Raw genomic sequence first — 20,218 nt, forward strand, 5'->3', positions numbered from 1 at the left:
GTTAATAATAACTTATAACCATAATTGATTCATGTATAATTATATTTTTTTACCAATAAAATTAATTTTCTACTTCATAACTGTTTCTATATTAATTAGTTTAATAATAATGCTTTTATACAATAAATTCTTAATTTTCAAATTTTATTTTGATAATTTTTTCATCTTAATTTTGGTTTGTAAATTTGACGATTCAGAGATATCCACATAAAATAGGTTTAAAAGTTAAAAAATTTAATTTAATATGTAAAATTTTGATGGACTAACGAATTTATTTATTGATGGTAATCTTTTTTGTTTCTAGTTTAAATCAATATCATTCGATTAAGATTTGTGATCAAAATTACATTATTTTTAATTGGTTTGACTTAATAACTTTTTTAATTTTCCAAATTTAATAAAATTAATATTTATTATTTACAAAGTTATATAATTCTTTTAAAAAAAAATTTATGAAACGTATTATTTAGTTATTTACATCAATTTATATATTTTTATGTCTTTTTCATATATTTTATATTATATTTATTTGTCTTTTTTATTAGTTTCTTATTAAGAGACATTGATGTAATTTATTTATTATTATAATTATTATAATTTTTATTTATTTTATATGTTAATAATTAAATACAATAATAATTTGAATTTTAATATTATAAATTATAACATTATATTTATTTAAAAATATTGTATCTATTATTTAATTATTTTTTATTACAATCAGCTCAATTATGATAAATAATTTAATAAAAACGATCTTTGTTGGATAAAGATAAGCATGATTTTAAAATAGTAATTTAATCTAAAAGGTTAGAAAAAAAATATGATTTTATAACCACTAGGATTACATCTAAATCTTGTATACTGACATATATGATATTTATAAGAATTTTGTCTAACAAGGATTTTCACTAAAAAGTTAGTTCTTTTATTACGTGAAATTAATTTTAAACTTTACAAAGTTTGTAGTTTAATTTTTTAATGTATATATATATCTATACAAAACATTCAACAAAAGAATTTTATATGACAAACTATAAAAAATAAAAATTTTACACCGATATTAAAAATTTATCCAATCAGTAGATTTAAATTTAAAATCTATCCATAATTAATATTTCAAATATTTATATAGATATCAGAATTCGATTATTGAAAAATCAAATTTTCAACTGTGTTACTTTTATAATTTATTTTTTGAAATTTTTTTTATTTTCTTTTAAATAAAAATAATAATAAAAATTTTCTTTTTTAACTTTCCAAAATAATAAAATTATATATTTAAAATATACTTATAATTAAAAAATTATTTTAAATAAGTTTTTATAAAATCAATATTTATACATTTATATTTAATTAAAAAGATATTAAATATCATGTAAATTTTGAAAATTATTGAACTTGTAAAGTAAATAAAAGAAATAACTAAAAAAACATTAAAAGTGAATGAATTTAGTTTGGGGGCTAGCCCCATCCTAACCCTACCCCAGCCCACTTTATGTGGGGCTTTAGGGGTTGGGGCTTTTAAAAAGCCCCTTATTAAGGGGGCTAGAAAATTGGGGCTTAATTTTAGAAGGGGTTAGGATCAACCCATGGGCCAGGAGTTGAAATGACACCTCTACCCTTTAATGCTATCATTTACTATCTCACAGGAACAGTTATTAATTGGAATCTAAAATCCTATTAGATTTAATTTCGTAAATAATTAGAGGTTAAATTTTTTAACTTCCCATGCACATTGTTTGCTTTTCATGAAGGTTGTTGCTAAAGAGAAGAATCACTGAATTGTGGAAACACTATAGGCCTGATATTGGTGGACTAAGACCTGTTTGTTTTCAACCATTCCACCAAAGATGGCAAGCCTATCATTTAAAATTAATCTTAAGTTTTAAAATATTATTCATGTATAATTTTAGTTAGTGTTCTCAAGTCACTCTGTTAACTACGGATAAGTTAATCTAACTAAACATTTAACAAGTCTAAAACTTTGAATTTAGTCTAATTTATCATTAATTAGTGAATTGAATAAATTGACTAACTTAATTATATTTTTTTTCTTCAATTTCATGAAAGTAAAAAAGAATTCAGTTAAAATCTAAATAAAGTTCAATGAAAATGATATTAAATTTCATATACATCTTCAATTTAATCTGTTTCGAAAACACCAATTTTAATATAATAAATCACATTACTATTATATAATATACATTTATATTAATAAGTCAATTTTACAAATCAGTGTCAATGTATATCTCGGATCAGGTTAATTCTGAGTATTACTGTTATACTCTCTACTTTTCACTGTCATTTCTTGATTCCGGCGTCTGAGAGCTGAGATTCGGTGTTTTCTTCACTTAATTTTAATTTGGGTGTGCAACTTGGACTTCAAGATAAATGCTTTTACATGTGGAATAAATTTAGTTAAAATCAGCTTTTTATAATTGGTGATCGTCATAAAAGGACATGATTCTTTGCCTTCAAATATCATTGAAAAGGTTTCGTACACACATTGTGAAAGTTCGTTGATGATGGACTTAATATAATCCATGCTATCGGCTTTATCACCAAATATCTGTCTTTTTCTTTTGTAGGAAAATTTGACACCTCGGGAAGCTAATATTCTTCATTCGTGGAAAACTAGATTTCTGAGCCATTTCTCTGCTAGTGCACTTGCTGGGGTGCAGCTGCATGGACTGGTTTGTGATTTTAGCATCCTTGATTATTCTCGTGCTAATTTATAATGATTTAATGAATATTGTTTTAATATATGAAGGCTTTGAGACATTGTATGTTTAAGGTGTTAAAAGTAATTGGACTGGTGACTAATCCAGGCACTGGTAGTGATATTAAGGATAACTAAGCTAAGAAATATAAAAAAAAAAAAAAAGCATTGTTCTATTACCTTAACATCCTGATGGAGGGAGAGGGGGTCATTGTCTTACTTCTTATTCTATAGCGGCATACTAGGAAGATTCCTATATATTTTGATTATTTTACCATAGTCTCAGCAGATTATCATTGCGGTTAGTATGACCATGAGCATTATACCTTTATTGCAGCAACTCAGAATCTCGGTAAAGCACAAGCACTTCAAGTCAACCTTCCAGGCAGTAAGAAAAACTACTCGTATCTTTATTTCTACTGTTTTACTAGGGCCTCCCCCGCCATGGGGGAGGGGGTCATTGTCTAACTTCTTGTTTTAGAGTTGCATAGCCAGGAAGAGTCCTACATATTTTAGTAATACTGTCATAGTCACAGCAGATTCTCATTGGGGTTAGTATGACCATGAGCATTATACCTTTACTGCAGCACCTTTCAGTCTCAGTAAAGCAATCAGAGCCTACCTTTCAGTCGGTAAGTCGAATGTACAACAAAAATTTAATCAGACAACCATTGAATCATCGAAAAAATATTAGTATACCAGATAGCATTTCCCCTGGTAATGAAATACAACTTTGGAGTACCATTCAATGAATAAATTCAGCAGTATCCAAGAAAAATCATCAATGACAACATTGGTATCAGCATGAGCATCATCTAGATGCTTTTTGGCCCGATGATTTAGCAGCTGCAGACATTATGCGCAATCGACGAGCTATTTCTGTGAAGGAGGGCCTAGCCGCAGGATTGGGTGCCCAACACTGCTCCATCAGTGTTCTCCATTCAGAATCACAATGATTTGGTATTGTTGGTCTTAATGTGTTATTCACAATCCCACCTGTTTAAGAAGAAAGCATTTGTAGCTGTATGATAAATAACTAACTACACGTAGTTGTCTGACACATTTTAGTATGATGCCTAGAGTCCTAGGTGTAAAACCCTGGGATTTCTCCTCCTTTTCAACTTCTATAACTGATATTTACACATTTTCATTTGAAAGTGGTAGTTCTTTTGAAAGCCCAACCCTTCCCAGTTCTCCAACCTTAATTCTCAACTTTGATCACTAATGTCACAAAAGCTGGTTTGCTCAGTTTTAAGAAACAACAGAAGAAGCTTTCCTAATATTTTAACTTCAATTAGAAGAAAAAGCCAATTTCAGAAGGATACAGCAAAAATGAAACTGCACAGAAATGAAAAACATAAGAAAAAGATCATACCTATGATTGCACCATAGTGCATATTGGCATATGGCTCCTCACCGGTTAGAATCTCCCATAATACTATGCCAAAGGAGAAAACATCAACCTACAAATAAAAATTGGTTTAATTTCTCGGTAGGTCCCCATTTTGGTCAGGAATTTCAAATAGGTCCCTTTTCTTTTAATTGGGTCCTTTTTTATGTAAAATTTGAGCAATTAAAGGTCTGCCGTCAAATTGGGCAAACGGCCGTTTAAATGTTGGTTACGTGGCATGGTCAGAGTTCACATTAATGAGACGTGGCATTATAAACTAATTTTGTATTAAAAATTATGAATGCATAGTGGTGTAATCAGCTTTTTAGAAGGGTAAAGTGAGAATAATAAAAAACTTTAAGTGCAGACCCCTTTAATTAACAAATATAATTGAGATTGGGGAAAAAATTAGGGGTAGGGTTCGTGTGAGGAACAAATTAGCTTTGGAAGTTGGAAGAAGGCTTTCCTGCCTGCACCGCGAATTGGATTCTGTGCGTTTTTTATTCACAGGTTGATGGAGACGAAGGAGAAAGTGGCAGTGCGATGGTGGCTTCAACAGCGGCGACGATAATGCTTGGTGATGGTGGAGAAGATTCTGGGTTGGTTTCTGATGGTGCGCCTCTTGTGGTTTTCTGCTTGCAGGTTGACGATGAAGACGTGAGGGAGATGGTTGCGCCACGGCGGAGGTTCGGCGAGAGACTGGCATTTCTGTTCTTCTCTGGATTTTGCTTTGCAGGTCCGGTGATGTAGATGACGAACTCACAATGTTTATCACTTTAGTAACATTAAAAGGCGTTAAAAGAACGTACATAACTTTAACTTCAACCCATAGGGACGTACGTAACTTTAACTTTAACTTTGACTTTCTAAATTTTTGCAGGTTTTATCATAGGGACGTACGTAACTTCAACCCATAGGGACGTACGTAACTTCAAACACAAACACAACACACATTCTCTCTCCGTTCTTGTTGGTGTTGGTCAGATACAACTCATAGGGACGTACGTCCCTATGGGTTGAAGTTACGTACGCCCCTATGAGTTGTATCTGACCAACACCAACAAGAAGGGAGAGAGAATGTGTGTTGTGTTTGTGTTTGAAGTTACGTACGTCCCTATGGGTTGAAGTTACGTACGTCCATATGAGTTGTATCTGACCAACACCAACAAGAAGGGAGAGAGAATGTGTGTTGTGTTGTGTTTGTGTTTGAAGTTACGTACGTCACTATGGGTTGAAGTTACGTACGTCCCTATGAGTTGTATCTGACCAACACCAACAAGAAGGGAGAGAGAATGTGTGTTGTGTTTGTGTTTGAAGTTACGTACGTCCCTATGGGTTGAAGTTACGTACATCCATATGAGTTGTATCTGACCAACACCAACAAGAAGGGAGAGAGAATGTGTGTTGTGTTTGTGTTTGAAGTTACGTACGTCCCTATGGGTTGAAGTTACGTACGTCCATATGAGTTGTATCTGACCAACACCAACAAGAAGGGAGAGAGAATCATCCTGTTGTGCCCAACCTCCCTACATAGCCCGCATCTCTTCCGCAAACCACCCTTGGTCACTCGTGAATCATCCTTTCTGATCTCCCACTGCTCCAGTCTTCTTTTCCTTTTAGGTCTTCCAGACTTCTGCACTTCATTATCCATCACTTCGAATCGAAGAAAGAACGCGCACCCTCCCACTTCCAACTACATAATCTTCACCCACGAACACCGGCGCTTCAAATCGAAGAAAGAATGGGATTTTTTCCCTCACGCGAACCCTAATAGTAAGAACCCCCAATTTTTTCCCAATCTCAGTTGCATTTCTCAATTAAAGGGGGTTGCCCTTCAAGTTTTCCTAGTATGCCCTTACCCAAAAGTGAATATACATTTGTGCATACCAATTATTTAATACAAAAATCGTTTTAAATGCCACGTCTGATTAGTAACTGCACTGACCATGCCACGTAACCAATACTGTTACGGTCGTTTGTCCAATTTAACGGCAGACCTCTAATTGATTCAATTTTACAAAAACAAGGACTCAATTGATACGCCGAAAAGAAAGAGGACCTATTTGAAATTCATGACCAAAATAGGAACCTACGGAGACATTAAACCAATAAAAATTCAATTTCAGCAATCAATAATTCCAAACGACAAGTTTTGCTGATAAAAACAAATGTGAATGTACACAGAAATAGAGGTGGTATAAAAGCATTGTAGATCTCCTATTCCCTTACAAAAAGATTCCAAAAGTACAATATAAACAGAAAAAATTGTATGTTTAAAATGTTCAAAGTCCAATATTTTACTTAAATTTATATTCCAATGCAAAGTTATCAATATTGGATAGCAGCACAGCAAGATGGCCTATATCCAGATATTTTTCAGACAAATTAAATAATTTATGCAACATATATAAATGCTCGAAAATTAAAATCTAATAAAAAATTTGGAACAGTATTCACACTTCAATTTTTTTTTACGTTATAGAAAGTGACCGAGAAACTTCAACTTTGCCCCTAAAATACACCCCAAAGTGATGCTATTTTGAGGGCAAAAAGATATCTTTTATCTGAAACCCCTCGCTCTAGTGCTGCTAAAGGCCGCATTGTCTCATAGACACCCACTATAGCACTCAAGCAATAACTAGAGCTGAAACATGAGAGGAAGAACGTGATCCTAGATACAGTGAACTAATAAACAGACTTTTGCCACTATTTTAAAATCTACAACAGAGACCAATACAACTCAGATCCTTAGATAAATGTGACCATAGAAGATGCATTTCATTCAAACAGATAAAAATTCCACCTTTTCTGAGACCTTGTTGCTGCTACCATTCAGAAGCTCTGGCGCCATCCAAGGAAGAGTCCCCCTCACACCACCAGAAACCAAGGTATTTCTTTTAATTTTTGATAATCCAAAATCCCCAACCTAGAAAAGAAAATTTCTTAGCCTTCTTAACCTCTAATTAATGCATAACATTTCATGTTCACAGAAAACCGAAGTAAAAGTCTCACAGGTTAGTTACCTTGCAAATAGGCCGCATAGGATCTTTCAAGTTCACCAGCAAATTGTCACATTTTAGGTCAAAGTGTACAATATTTTTTGAGTGTAAATATTCCATTCCAAAAGCTGCGTCCATCGCAATTATCAGTCTCTTACGAAAATCAAGATACCTGCAACAAAATTCAAATCCTTTAGTAAAATACATGAATTATCATCCATTTCGTATAGAAAAGGGACTTTTATTGTTTTATGGCATGACTTTCTCTTAAAATAAGAAGCAATAGTAAGCCTTGAACTGATATAATAGCACCATACTGATTATTTTCTTAATACAATGATCAGAAATAAAAAACAACATTTTAGGCAAAATTGGTTAATAAAACTAAATAACCAAAATGTTTTTCTAGGTGTGTTACCTATCCTTGCGAAGTAACACATGCCTAAGAGAACCATCCACCATGTACTCTGTAACAGTAGCCATTGTTCCTCCGGGTCCATCCTCCACTACACCATAAAATGCCACCACATTTGGATGATGAAGCTTGGAAAGAATATCAGCTTCCCGCCAGAATTCTACAGTCTGAAAAAGTAACGTCTGTTAGTGAGAAGGCCTTTCATGTAAATGTAGGGAGAAGGAAAAAAAGAATAAAGTTAGGACATAGCTAAACTGGAAAGTCATAGTGATAGAGGCTGGAAGGTTTATGAGAGGAGGAGGAAGAGTAGAGAAAGTTAGAAAGGTAGGGGGGAAGGTTGGTTAGAAGCCTAACTGTGATAACAGTTAGGAGGAGGCGGAAATGAGCTGCTATAAATAGAGCTCTTGCATTTCTGTTTCGGGCAGTTAATGTTCTTTTGTTAAAGACAGGAATTTGGCCTGTGGAGGGGGATTAGGCTCCCGTATAGATCACTATACTTGTACATTTGTTGATTTGGCAATACAGAAACACTATTCTTTCCATCTGAGTTCTTGTTTGTTAGTATCTGTGAGTGAGTTGGATAGGTTTCTTTTCCAGAAACCTAACACATAGTGCATGCCATCAAACATAAATTAAATTTTAACTTACCAGTCTCTCTTGCTCAGATGATCGACCAGTGAAGCAGATTTTTTTTATTCTTTTGATGGCAACATCTGTTCCTCGCCATTTTCCATGATACACGGTGCCAAAGGTACCTGAACCCAGTTCCTTCAGCTCTTCAAGATCATCATTCATTATGACCTACAATTTGCATTCAAATAAAGGAAAAAATGAATTAAAGATTTCAAGGCCGGTGATCAAGCAACCCTAAACCCTAAAAGAAAAAAGCAAGTCAATGAATCTGAAGCCCATGAATATTTGTGAAGGCATAAAAATCAGCTAGTTGGTTTAGAAGCATGCACTTTAGGGCTGGGCGCAGTTTATTTAAAAACTATAAACTATAGTTATCTGTACTCTTTTATACTTAAAAAAAACTTAAACTATTTTTATTAAAACCTAGTTAACTGTTTAACAATTCAGTTTAAATATACTGAACTTATTTTATTTTTAATACAGTTAACTGTATTATGGTTTAGGTTTGCGATCAAAAATTTCTCCTGCCTCATTACATTCTTTTCTCAGTATTTCTATGGTTAAAGGCTCCCGTGGAAGGTTCGCAAGCTTGTAGCCGTTGAAGGCTCGTCGCCGTTGAAGGCTTTGCCGCACTCTGCCGTCGTCAAACTGTCGAAGGCTCTACATAACATTTCTCTCTTAGCGAGAAGTAAAGGCATATCACTCTGCAACCCAAAAGTACAGTTGTTTTTCCTTTCCCTTTAAAAAGGATAAATAAAATTGGAAAGCGATGCACATTAGGGTGAATCCACTGGAGGAACAATTGATTTTCTTTTGGATTTTGTGGGAGTTTTAATTGTTTAAGAAAATTTGATTTTATTTGCCCTTTTGGATAAGAGTAGATTCTCTACCCTATAAAGTTCTAGATTGATTAATAAAGATAGAGGTCAATGACTTTTGCTGTGTTGTGTCTTTTTCTTTGTTAATTTTAGGTTTCTTTCAAAATTATGTATGTTTTAGTGTTGTATGTTGTTCAAAGCTTAGACTTTTTATGAGGAATTTGATGGAAACTAATGAAAGATTGTTGCTTTGGAAGGGTGTTATATGATCTTTTTTGCATTCTGTCCATTGGGTACATTGGTTAACTTTGTTTTTAATGTTAACTCCCTGTTTAGACAGGCTTTCAAGGGTGACATTGGATAATTAGTTTATTTTGATTGAAGCAGGATAGAGTTTAGGAGAAATTTGTGTGGATTTTGGGAATCATTAAGTGGTTGTATGCTTTGGTTTGTATTTGCTGGCCTTAGATTTTATTCCAAACGCGGTAATAATGTTGCTAATGTTCATAATCAGATGTAATTGTGTAAATGATGATGTGTAATTAATTGGGACAAAGATTAAAGAAAACACTAATAAGATAGTAAGGATGGGTTGGAAGAAAGATTTTGACCATATAAAACATTAAATTGGCATACCCAACACTAACTTGAGAAGAAAGATTTAGTTATCATCAGAGAAACGAGAGGTTCATGGTTCAAATCAAAATGGATCCAGATAATTTATCAACACGCAAAAATGATGTAATATATAGTGGAATTGGTCTGGATGTGTCACCATCATCATCACTGGATGACAGTCCCTCAGAAAGTGAGGGGATTTCTTGTGATCCTCATGAAGCTCCTTTTGAATCTCCAACCATTATCCTTCAGGTGAATTATCATTATCCTTTTGAAGCTCCTTTTGGCATTTTCATTATCCTTTATTATATTGTCTTTGGTGTTAGATCTGTGTTATCACTTCTGCTATGCTTTTAATTATTTTGGGTCTTTCATTAGCTTTGTTAATGTTCTTTATGGAGAAATTGGTTTTCTGATTTTGGAAATTTGGTGACTTTTTTTCCTAATCTGGAGTGTGTGATTACTGGATTTTTATTTAGTGAGATTCATTTCAGAGCTGATGAATTGGATGTCAACAAATGGAAAGGGATATTAAACGTCCTTAGCAAGGGAGAAGAATGCATCATAAAACTTGAAGATAAGAGCTCGGGTAAAACCACATGGAATCTGCTTCTAATATAATGTACAATTTTTTCTTTATTTTTTAATTTTATGATGAAATATATAACTAGGTGAATTATATGCTCGAACATTTTTAAGAGGAGAGCCGCATCCACTGGAGTATGTTATTGACAGCAACGAGTGGTTTTTGCAGATTGCTGATTCATGATGATTTCAAGGACAGTTTTTTAGTTCAGTTTAGTTAATCTGAACTAAAAAATAGTTCAGTTCAATTACTCTGTACTATTTTTTAGTTCAGTGCAGTTTTTTTGAACTGGTTTGTAGTTAACTAAAAATTTTTATAGTGCAGTACAGTATAGTACATTTTGCCCACCCCTACACTTCACAAGGGCAAATGAGGGAAGAAAAAAATGTCCAAGACACATACCAAAACCAAGAACGTTATTGACTTTTCCATAAAATGCACTGATAGTCTACATGATATAGATCATGTCAAAGAAACATTCTACCAAAAACTTGTTGAATAGAAGCTATCAATATCAGTGGTTACAAGAACAATTTAAATTAGCTCCCCAAGTAAAGTGTTGTAAGCTTTCTTTTGAAGTAATTTCATAAGGTAAAGTCTGCTGGAATGAACTATTAGGAAGTACAGGGAAAACAGTACGAGCAGTAGTTGACACTAGACAAATAATTTGATTATTTACTCTAGGTACAACCCTATTTTTCATCAAATTTTTGGTCCAGTAAAGCACACCCCTTTTCATCGAAGAAGAACCACTAAAATTATTAACATACTGTAAATATTTTTGAAGCCTCAGTAGTGAGTACAATCAAGTAGCACTTAACAACTAAAGAAAGACAAAGAAGGCCTAACTATCTATGGTCATTAAGTTCAAAAGACATATTTACACTGTATTGCATCATCAACACAAAATATAAAGAAATCTTAGAGTGAATTCCACTTGAGAATGTTGTAACACAAACATCAAGCAACAGCAATCCACATAAAGAAATGTCTTACTCTCCACACATTGTGTTAGGATATAAGGAGAAGGAGAAATCAGTTAAGATAGTTAGAATATTAATGAGTTAATTAGTTATTTGAGACATTACTTAGATATATAAGGGAAGCAGGATACGAGAGGGTGATATTCATTTTGTAGATTGACAATTAGTTCTCTGTGAAAAGAGAAACCTTTTGTGAAGTGAAGGGTTTCTCCTTTCACAAGGAGCTAATGCTCAATCTAAAAAATGAGTATCCCCCTCTCTTATACTCCTATCCTTCTTCCCCTATTTATATTTAACTATCTTAACTGATTTCTCCTTTCTCAAGTATAGGAATAATCCGTGATATTTTATTTTATGAGATGCATCAGCTTCATGTACACAGGAGCCTACTGATAATTTTAATAGGAAAAACTTATACAACTGGACAACAAATCCCTGTGATTATGGGATTGTTTCTACATAAACAATCCTAGTATTAATAGCAAGATACTCTAATGATATAGAATAGAAATGAAGTAAGGCTAACATATAAAACTTCCTGAAATGTATCAGCAACAATCAGCAATAATCATTGTTTTAACACGCTTTGAGCAGGAAATTTCTGAACATCCAAAATAAGAAGGAATCAACGACTACTGATGCAATGAGAAACTGAAAGGCAATGATCATTGGTGACTGGTTAGTCAAGGGTTTGAATATAAAATCAACCTCATGACATATGCAAGGTCAGGCGACGCATAAACAATCTTCTTCCCATACCATCACCTAGTGAGGAACCTTGTGGTACCAACGTACATTAGTATTTTATACAAGCTGTAAGGAATTTAAATGCCATTTTTCTAAATATAGGAGATTGGAAGTAGAAAGAAACATTGGGGGATTTTGTTATTATTGCAATTTCTGTGACACTGAGAATTTAAATGAAAATACGAGGATGTGAGTGGATTAACATGATCAGGTCATGTTTATGAATAAAATACAAGCCTCCTAATCTACTGCAAAGTGCAAACTAAAATTTTCAACCACAACCTAATCAACTCTTGATAATTAAATGAATAATTAAGAACCACACCAGGAAAATTTGCATTCTCAATATTATTCTAATTAGCATCTATTTTATAAACTACAGATGTCGGATAACCAGTGATGAACTTTCTTCAGCAAAATCTCTTTAATTCCCGTACCCACAATTGCAAACACAAGAATGCACTCATGAATAAGCATCTTACCTGCAAAGAACTCGTATCAATCTCTTCCAAAGAAGGATCAGGAGGATGTAGATTGTTATTCCTTTTTTCAAACATCCCAACCTAAGTAATAAGAACTTTTGTAAGCATATACACATATTTATAAATACTTCAAAACCAAAAATAGTTAAAATCATACCTCGCATTCTGACTCTTGAGCTCTTATGTTTTCCATCATGGCATCAAATTGCATGCTTTCAATGTCATTCACTTGGGAATGATCATAGTTAGACTTTCTTTCTCCTCCAGTTCTTCCAAGCAAATTTTCTTCAACAAAATCAAGGTGGGACTCTGCATGGTTCAGAGAAACTTCATCAGTTGTTAAAGGTGTAACATGTTGAGCTCTATCATCTCCAACCACTTTTCCTATTGCAGGTGCAAACCCAAGATGATCTTGGTCAATAAGAGACACATTATCAGTGCCTGCTTGAGCCAATTTTTGAAAATACGACCATCGTTTAGGATCACAATTTTCCATGTTTACGCTTAAGCCCACTCCATTTGAAGTTAATTGATGGAAACTAGAGGGGTCTTCTTCAAGTACTGCTTTAGAGAATATATCAGTGAAAAATTCACGGGGAAACCGATCATTAATATCAATAAGGATGTCACCATGTGCTTGGTTCATAATGACATCAGAAGGAAATTCTTCAGAATCATCATCAATATTCCCATTTAGAGATACAGGTAAGGCTTGCACATTAACATTGTCATTAGACTCTTTCACAGAGGTATCACCCCAGTCAACCTCTGGAAGAGTGGATGCAGGATCATTAAGAATCTTACCAGAAGAAACCTGGTGCAAATTCTGCAAGTCAGGTTTACTGGCTTTTGTCTCATCAATCAGGGGTTTGTTATAGCTATTGTTACCATTAATTTTCATTTCCAACCCAACAACATTATCTTTATTTAACACATCTGTGTGTCCTTCATTGTCCAATAATACCTGCCTCAGCTCAGGATTCACATGCTCAGTTAGCTTTGATTTTATCTGAGTGTTTGCATCAGGCGGCTGTTTGTAGATTTGATTATTGACAATCCCATTTTCAACTGCAAATACATTTGCATGCAACGGATTTCCTATGATGCTTAATTCCTCATTTAGATCAGACAGATTTCCATCATGCAACTTGTCAACAGATTCTGTAACTGAATGTGGTGGGTTGATATCAGAGAGTAAATCTGGAACATGAAACTGAGAGCTGTGTGTATCATCAGATTTTGAGGACCGGTTCAGCAACTCTACTTGTTCGCGTGGAATTCTCTCTGAATAGTAAACTCTCTTAGGAAGAGGAGGAGGATGAAGGGAACTCAAGTCAGAAGCATTGGAGTGGGAATCAACATAAGTAGGACCAAATGCACTGCTTGTAGAAGAAGTTTCTTCATAATCTTGGCCCTTGTTCACGCTTGGTGGATGCAATGGAAACCCCTCTGACACAGTAACTACAACAGATGCTTCAGGAAAATTATTTTTCATGTAACCATTAAGCAGTTGAGCAGGAGCGGGTGATGGTAATTCTGATGCCAAAACTTTCCCAGGGTCACTTACTTGTGGAATTGAACTAGTAACCATCTTGTTTGCCAATGTTGTTGGTATTTCTGAATTTTGTACTTGTATTCCTCGAGGAGGAAGGCCTTCATTTAAAATCCCTTGTTGATTGACAAGCATATGGGGAGGCATAATCATCGGGGTCTCTCCAATAACAGGTTTATGACAAAGATCAAGGCCTTCATTAATAAAGTATTGATCACTAAGTTTGCCATGGCACATCATTTGATCACTATAAAACAGTGGATACTTTTCATATGAATTTGAGGAAGTTGGTAGCACTGATGGTGAAAATTGAGAAGCCAATGATGAGTCAAAATTGTTAGTTGGGGGAGGATTTCCTTGTACAATACATTCTATACCAACTCTATTATTAGTCTCCCTGTCAATACTTTGCCTGTTCAATTCATTTATGTCATTTGCAGAAACGCTGACACCAATCATTGTAGTGTTTTTTCTTGATCCCAAGTCCATGCCATTAACGGCAACAACATACTGAATCTCAGAATCATCACCCATACTGCTGAGACCAAATTGAGCATCCTCCAAATCACTCATTGAGAACAAAAACATCCTAGGTTTTTGTGATCCTTCCCTATCTTGTAGATGATTACATTCCTCCATCATATTCTGCAAATCCTCATCAGATGACACAGATACCAAAGCATCAAGATCTTCCCCAGGAAGCTGATACTTGATTGCATAAACCTGACTATAGATTTGAAATGCTGTCTGCATGAGCTCCAGCCAAGATATGTCCTTTCTTAGTCGAAGAATACGTGTTTGGCCTCCAACATACCTTAGATTTCCATCGCATGGTCGTGGCAATATTTTACCGCCAAAGCTGCAAAGAAACTTAATGATCATTGATCTATCATAAGCTCCAAAAGAGCCATACCCAGGCACAAATTGTCTATTATCCTGATTCAATGAAGTTCTTGGCATTGATTGAATAGACCCATAGTTGATTCTGTCTCCAGGTAAAGATGTACTCGTTGTATCAAATTCTTTTGGATATTTCTCAGCCATTGAGAACATAGAGATATCAGATCCACTTTCAGATCCTGCATGTTTGATACCTAAAATGCCTTTTAGTTCCATATAACCTGGGGTATAATTCGAATCACTAACATTTGATAATACAGGCTTACTCATATTCACCTTATCTCTCATAAACTCAAGAGCAAATTCTTCACCTGTCTGTATAGAGTAATTAAGTACAGGTTTAACTTCTGATGTATTAAAGTCAACTAGTCTTCTATGGGTATGTGTGCCATCCAAATGGTCCTGCACCACTGGCTGTGATCGAGACTGGTGCCATTCATCAACTCTAGATTCCATGTTACTGTACGTATTATCAAATCTTAATTGTTCAGTCACGCCATTTTTTTCCTCTTTATACTAGAAAAATGCATTACAAAATTGTTGAAAATTGAGGCACTACAATTTTAGTAACTGGGCTGTTTTAAACACCGTATAAATATTTGAAGCATCTGCAATCTTGAAAACTGTCAAGAACTGTTGTACTTTTTCTCCCAAATCGCAAATTAAATATAAAGCAAACTCCCTGAAAACAAAATTGAATCAAGACAAGTTCCAGAAATTAATTAACATGAAATAAGATGTCACAATATATGGAAACAAATACATGACCTGCCTGCATACAATATATGCTAAGCAAAAAAATAGAATAACCATAAAAAAGGATCAGCACATTGGCGTACCTTTTGCTAAATTAACATTAACAAATTCGGATGCAATAACTAACTTTGGTACTAATGATGAATTTAGGGCAATAAAAAGAGAATGAATTTAGTGGACAACTTTAACTGCATTTCCATGCCTGAAAGCTGTTATGTCACTGGAGCATGACTTCAATGACTACAAATTAAAGAGACCAGGCAAGCTCGCAAATGTCTCAGTAAGTTCTCAAATATACTGCAAAGATGACACTGACATTGACATCTTATATAAGCTCTTCTGTCAACTAGTATAAAATGTTTAGGTACTGAATTCCCCTAAGCTTTTGGTCATCTTGTAAGCATAAAAACTGGCAAAACGATTGCATTCAGAGTGTAAAGCATCTAGTATTCAAACACAGTTGCATGTAGCAGCTAAGCCAGAGCCCATCACCATCACCAATCAAAAAAGAAAATGAAACACTAATAAACAAAAACATAACTAGACAACAACGGAACACAGTCAGAACCCTTCAACTCCATCTCAATCCCCAAACCCAAGTTAACCAATCTAGGGTTCTGCCTACAATACTTGAGCTTCACAATGAGGCACAAAAAAAAACAACTAGAAAAAAAAAACAACAAACAAAGAGAATCTGAAAAGCAGCATAATACAGACAGGATATGAAACTGAATCTAGACACCCAATGACGAGAAAAAAAGCTAATAGAAAACAAAAACTTTATCTTACCCATTGCTCTCAGCTCAAAAGATGCAGCTACGGGCCAAGAAGGGATCACAGTAAACACCAAAATTTGCATTCGAAAACAGAGGTTTGAGAGCAAAATGAGATGAAACCACTTGTATTTTTCTCCTCTGAATGTCACAGCAGTAACGTTGGTTTCACACCAGAGCGTGAACCAACTTGTACTTCAAGTTGTTGAACTCCTTTATGCAGAAAAAGACTTCTTTTCTCTCTCTACCAGTTGCACCCACCGTCCTTTCCGTTTTCGTTTATGCCGAAATAGTTTTATAATTATTCTTTTATTGATTTATATTTATTTCTGCATTTAGTCAAACTAGAAAACGTGACCAATCTAGCTCCTTCCTTACAGATAAATACAGAAGGGACAACGTGACCAATTCTCTGCAACCAACTTCTTTTTGTTCAATCATGTGTGTTGATGTTCTAAAATATATTAGACTTACATGATTCAAAATGGATTGATTTTTATATATAATACTTGGTGGTAGTACATTCTCTTTTATGATAATAATATATATAATAAAAAATTTGTTATTATATTTAAACGTATATAGAGTTATTTCTAATCACATTAATATATAATAAAGTTATTTATTATAAAGTTATTTAACTTTATAAATTTTGTTTTTCCTTTTGCCAACACTTTTTATTAGATTTGTACAATTATTTTCCTAACTTCTTACTTTATCATTTTTGCCTTTTCCTAACCTCAATTCTTATTGAATTATTTGTAATATTTTATTATTTGAGATTTTTCTTATATTATTTTGTAGTTAAACATAACAATAATTCATTAGGTTATATTTGACATCATTAATTCTTCATATATGTTTCTAGTAAGATCTTTTAAGAGGTAAGACAAAAGAATATCTTCTATAAAAATATAGCACGTATAAATATTCATATGTTTTTACTTGTTGTATTATATAATGTTGAAAATTATATATTTTATTGTAATGCACTGTTAGGAAAAAAATTATGTGTATAAGTGATGGTTATTAGACTAATGAGATATGATACTAACCTTCTGTATTTTCTATGTTTCATATTATCTTATAAAAACACATATGGTAATATAAGGTTTGTTGAAATTTGATCTAATTATATGGTTAGATAAAAAGTTTTTATCACTCTCTCATTAACACTATGTTCAGTTGAGATGAATTAACTATTTACGAAAAAAAGGAAAGTACGGATTTGCAAGATGAAATATGTTCGTTTGGGTGGATATGCGAAGATTGATTCAAGTGGATTTGTAGGATATTCACATTTTCGGTCACAAGAAGCTGAGATTTGGAGTGATTTGGTCTGAAATCTCATATTTGCCCTTGAAGAAATAACACGTAAAGTATTTGGTTCCAACTATGAGAAGAAACGTGCTTCTTGGTTGTATTCGATTCTCGTTGGGTTTTATTCGCTTCACCTCACATGTATTCGATTCCCCCTCACATTTATTCGGTTCCCCCTCACCATTCTTTTAACCTGACTCCTAAAGCAAAATGTGCTTGGTTATATTGTATTAGACAAGTCCATTTATGATTTATGAGTATAATCTCTTTTTTTTTTTTTTTCATTTGCTTTCTTATTTTAAATTGGGATAGGACGTAAAGTTTTGTGAATGACCAGTGTAAACTTTTTTACTATCATTTGTTCGACATCTGAATTGTTTTACTAAATTATTTCTTTTTTACATTTTAAAAATTAATTTTAATTTTTTTTTCTTTATAAACATTTTTAATTAAATACAACATTAATAATTATAATTTTATATTACTTTTATAACTAGAAACATTTTAGTAATATTTAATTTCTACCAATTAAACAAATTTTTTTTATCTGTCACATCAATCAAATCCTACGCTAATTCTTACAAATTTTACTTCTAAATTCACTTTCAATTATCTCTAAATCCACTCAAATAAACAACAAAAAAATTTACTCTCAAATCCCCTCAAATTCATGCACTCACTCTCCTCAAAATCCTCTCTCCCAAGTGAACACAGCCTAAGTTTTTTCACTCGAAAAGTGTTTAGACTTTTCTTTAAAAACAACACAAAATTTATAAAAGGGTTGATTGATTCACTCAAGCACTAAAATAATATGTAAAACTTTCAAAATATTAAATCATAAGAGCATCCTTTAATGTGAATAGGAAAAAAATCATCAAACACTTATGACAATTGTAAAGAGACAAAGCAAATGACAAAACTATAAAGAATTTAAAAACAAATTAGAAAAAGTAAATAAAGAAATCTAAACCAAATAAGACACTGTATACTATATGAGATTCAAAATAAAGCAAGGAAAAACTAGAAGAAGACCATGAGGATAAAACTAACCAACTAGTATTATCACAATATTCATATTAAAACACATGAAAAATGGTTTTGTCGTGCCTATTACAAACGTTATTTAGTGTACTCAATTATTTAGATGTTAGTCATGACCATTGCATGCAAGTTTTTTTTCACAATCATCAGGGATTATACATCATTATGTTAGTCTTACAAATAGGTGAAATTGTTATAAAAAGCAGGTTATGGATTAATATTGTAAACAATGACATTTTTTTGGTTAATTGTATTTGTTACTTGTAGTTATAACCTAAAAATGAAACAATTGCAAGTTAAACTTACAATAACCAATGAGATAACCTATCACACAAATTAAATAAATCATGAATTTAATTAAAACTATTACATGTGTCTCGTGAAAGGAACTAAAACTATTAAATAAATAAATATCTTGAAATGTCAATTTAAATAAATTTAGATAGTTGATCCATGTACAACATGTGACCTTCTTTTGTACACTACTTAATCATTTCATAAGCTAGTTGAAGTGCAATTTGAGTTTTTTCTCATATACAAGATCCTTTAAACCTGTGATCACAATTAATCATCCTTGAGGCTGTGTTCTTTTGGGTAGATTTGGGGGAGATGATTTGAATGGATTTGAGTGGATTTGAGAGTAATTTTTTAGTTGTTTTTTTGAGTGGATTTGTGGGTAATTGAGAGTGGATTTGGAAGTAAAGTTTGTGAGAATTAGTGTAGGATTTGATTGATGTGATAGATTTTAAAAATTAGTTTAATTGGTAGAAATTAAAGATTACCAAAATGCCCCTAGTTATAAAAATAATATAAAATGTTATATTTAATTGTAAAAATGTTTATAAAGAAAAAAAAAATTATGAATAATTTATAAAATTAATGTTTAAAAATTATAAAAATTAAATAATCAACTTATTTTTAATAAATTAGAAAATATAATATATCTAATTTTATTAAAATGTACATCTTTTTAAATTATAATATTAAAATAATTATAAAAAAAACTGAAAAATATATATTGAGTAACCGGTTACGCGTTTGCAACTTAAATACACAAACAGAATAAGTTATACATGATGTACAGACTGGAATTTAACTAATAAGTGGAGGGCATACATGACATTTCCGTAAGAATCCACGCAAATCTCCTCGTTCATGCGAGTGACCAAAATCGGATGAATCCCACAAATCCGTCTTCGCTCATCCATCCTTATCAGTTGAAACGAACATGACAATTGAATGAATTCATCGCTCGCATTTCAGCATAAACAGTATTTTCCGTTCATGCGAACACAGCATGAAAGTGTGGGCACGATTCATCTACATATACTATGTAATGATTACAAGAATAAGTGTTAGTACAAATCCTAAAATAAACAACAAAAGGACAAAAGTAAAGTTTTTCTGTAATCATTACCATAAAAGACAAAAGCAACTAAGTGAACAACATAAGGAATTCCAAGTAAAAGTTGTAGGAATCGGA

General features: G+C 32.9%; 1 protein-coding gene across 1 annotated transcript; it reads right to left on the minus strand.

Moving 5' to 3' along the window:
* Positions 1 to 3,366: 3,366 nt before the first annotated feature.
* LOC124848712 (RAF-like serine/threonine-protein kinase 20) lies at positions 3,367 to 16,646 on the minus strand. The gene is made up of 9 exons (XM_047326472.2): positions 16,391 to 16,646; positions 12,551 to 15,527; positions 12,394 to 12,474; positions 8,175 to 8,327; positions 7,530 to 7,693; positions 7,136 to 7,283; positions 6,916 to 7,038; positions 4,098 to 4,185; positions 3,367 to 3,718 (listed from the first exon to the last, which is right to left on the minus strand). Exons 2-9 carry the CDS (start codon positions 15,299 to 15,301, stop codon positions 3,534 to 3,536), a joined length of 3,693 nt encoding a protein of 1,230 aa, XP_047182428.1. The 5' UTR covers positions 15,302 to 15,527; positions 16,391 to 16,646; the 3' UTR covers positions 3,367 to 3,533.
* Positions 16,647 to 20,218: the final 3,572 nt, after the last annotated feature.

Source organism: Vigna umbellata, chromosome 3 (assembly GCF_029865625.1).
Source record: "Vigna umbellata cultivar VRB3 chromosome 3, Vumbellata_1.0, whole genome shotgun sequence".
NCBI classification, from domain to species: Eukaryota; Viridiplantae; Streptophyta; class Magnoliopsida; order Fabales; family Fabaceae; genus Vigna; species Vigna umbellata.

What these genes read in the sequence shown, in the direction of transcription:
- LOC124848712 (XM_047326472.2), bottom strand. Translation starts at nt 15,301, where the DNA reads ATGGAATCTAGAGTTGATGAATGGCACCAGTCTCGATCACAGCCAGTG. An exon ending in TTGATACGAGTTCTTTGCAG is followed by an intron (nt 8,328 to 12,393) that starts GTAAGATGCTTA and finishes TGCAAATTGTAG; the next exon opens with GTCATAATGAATGATGATCT. An exon ending in CTATGCGGCCTATTTGCAAG is followed by an intron (nt 7,039 to 7,135) that starts GTAACTAACCTG and finishes TTTCTTTTCTAG; the next exon opens with GTTGGGGATTTTGGATTATC.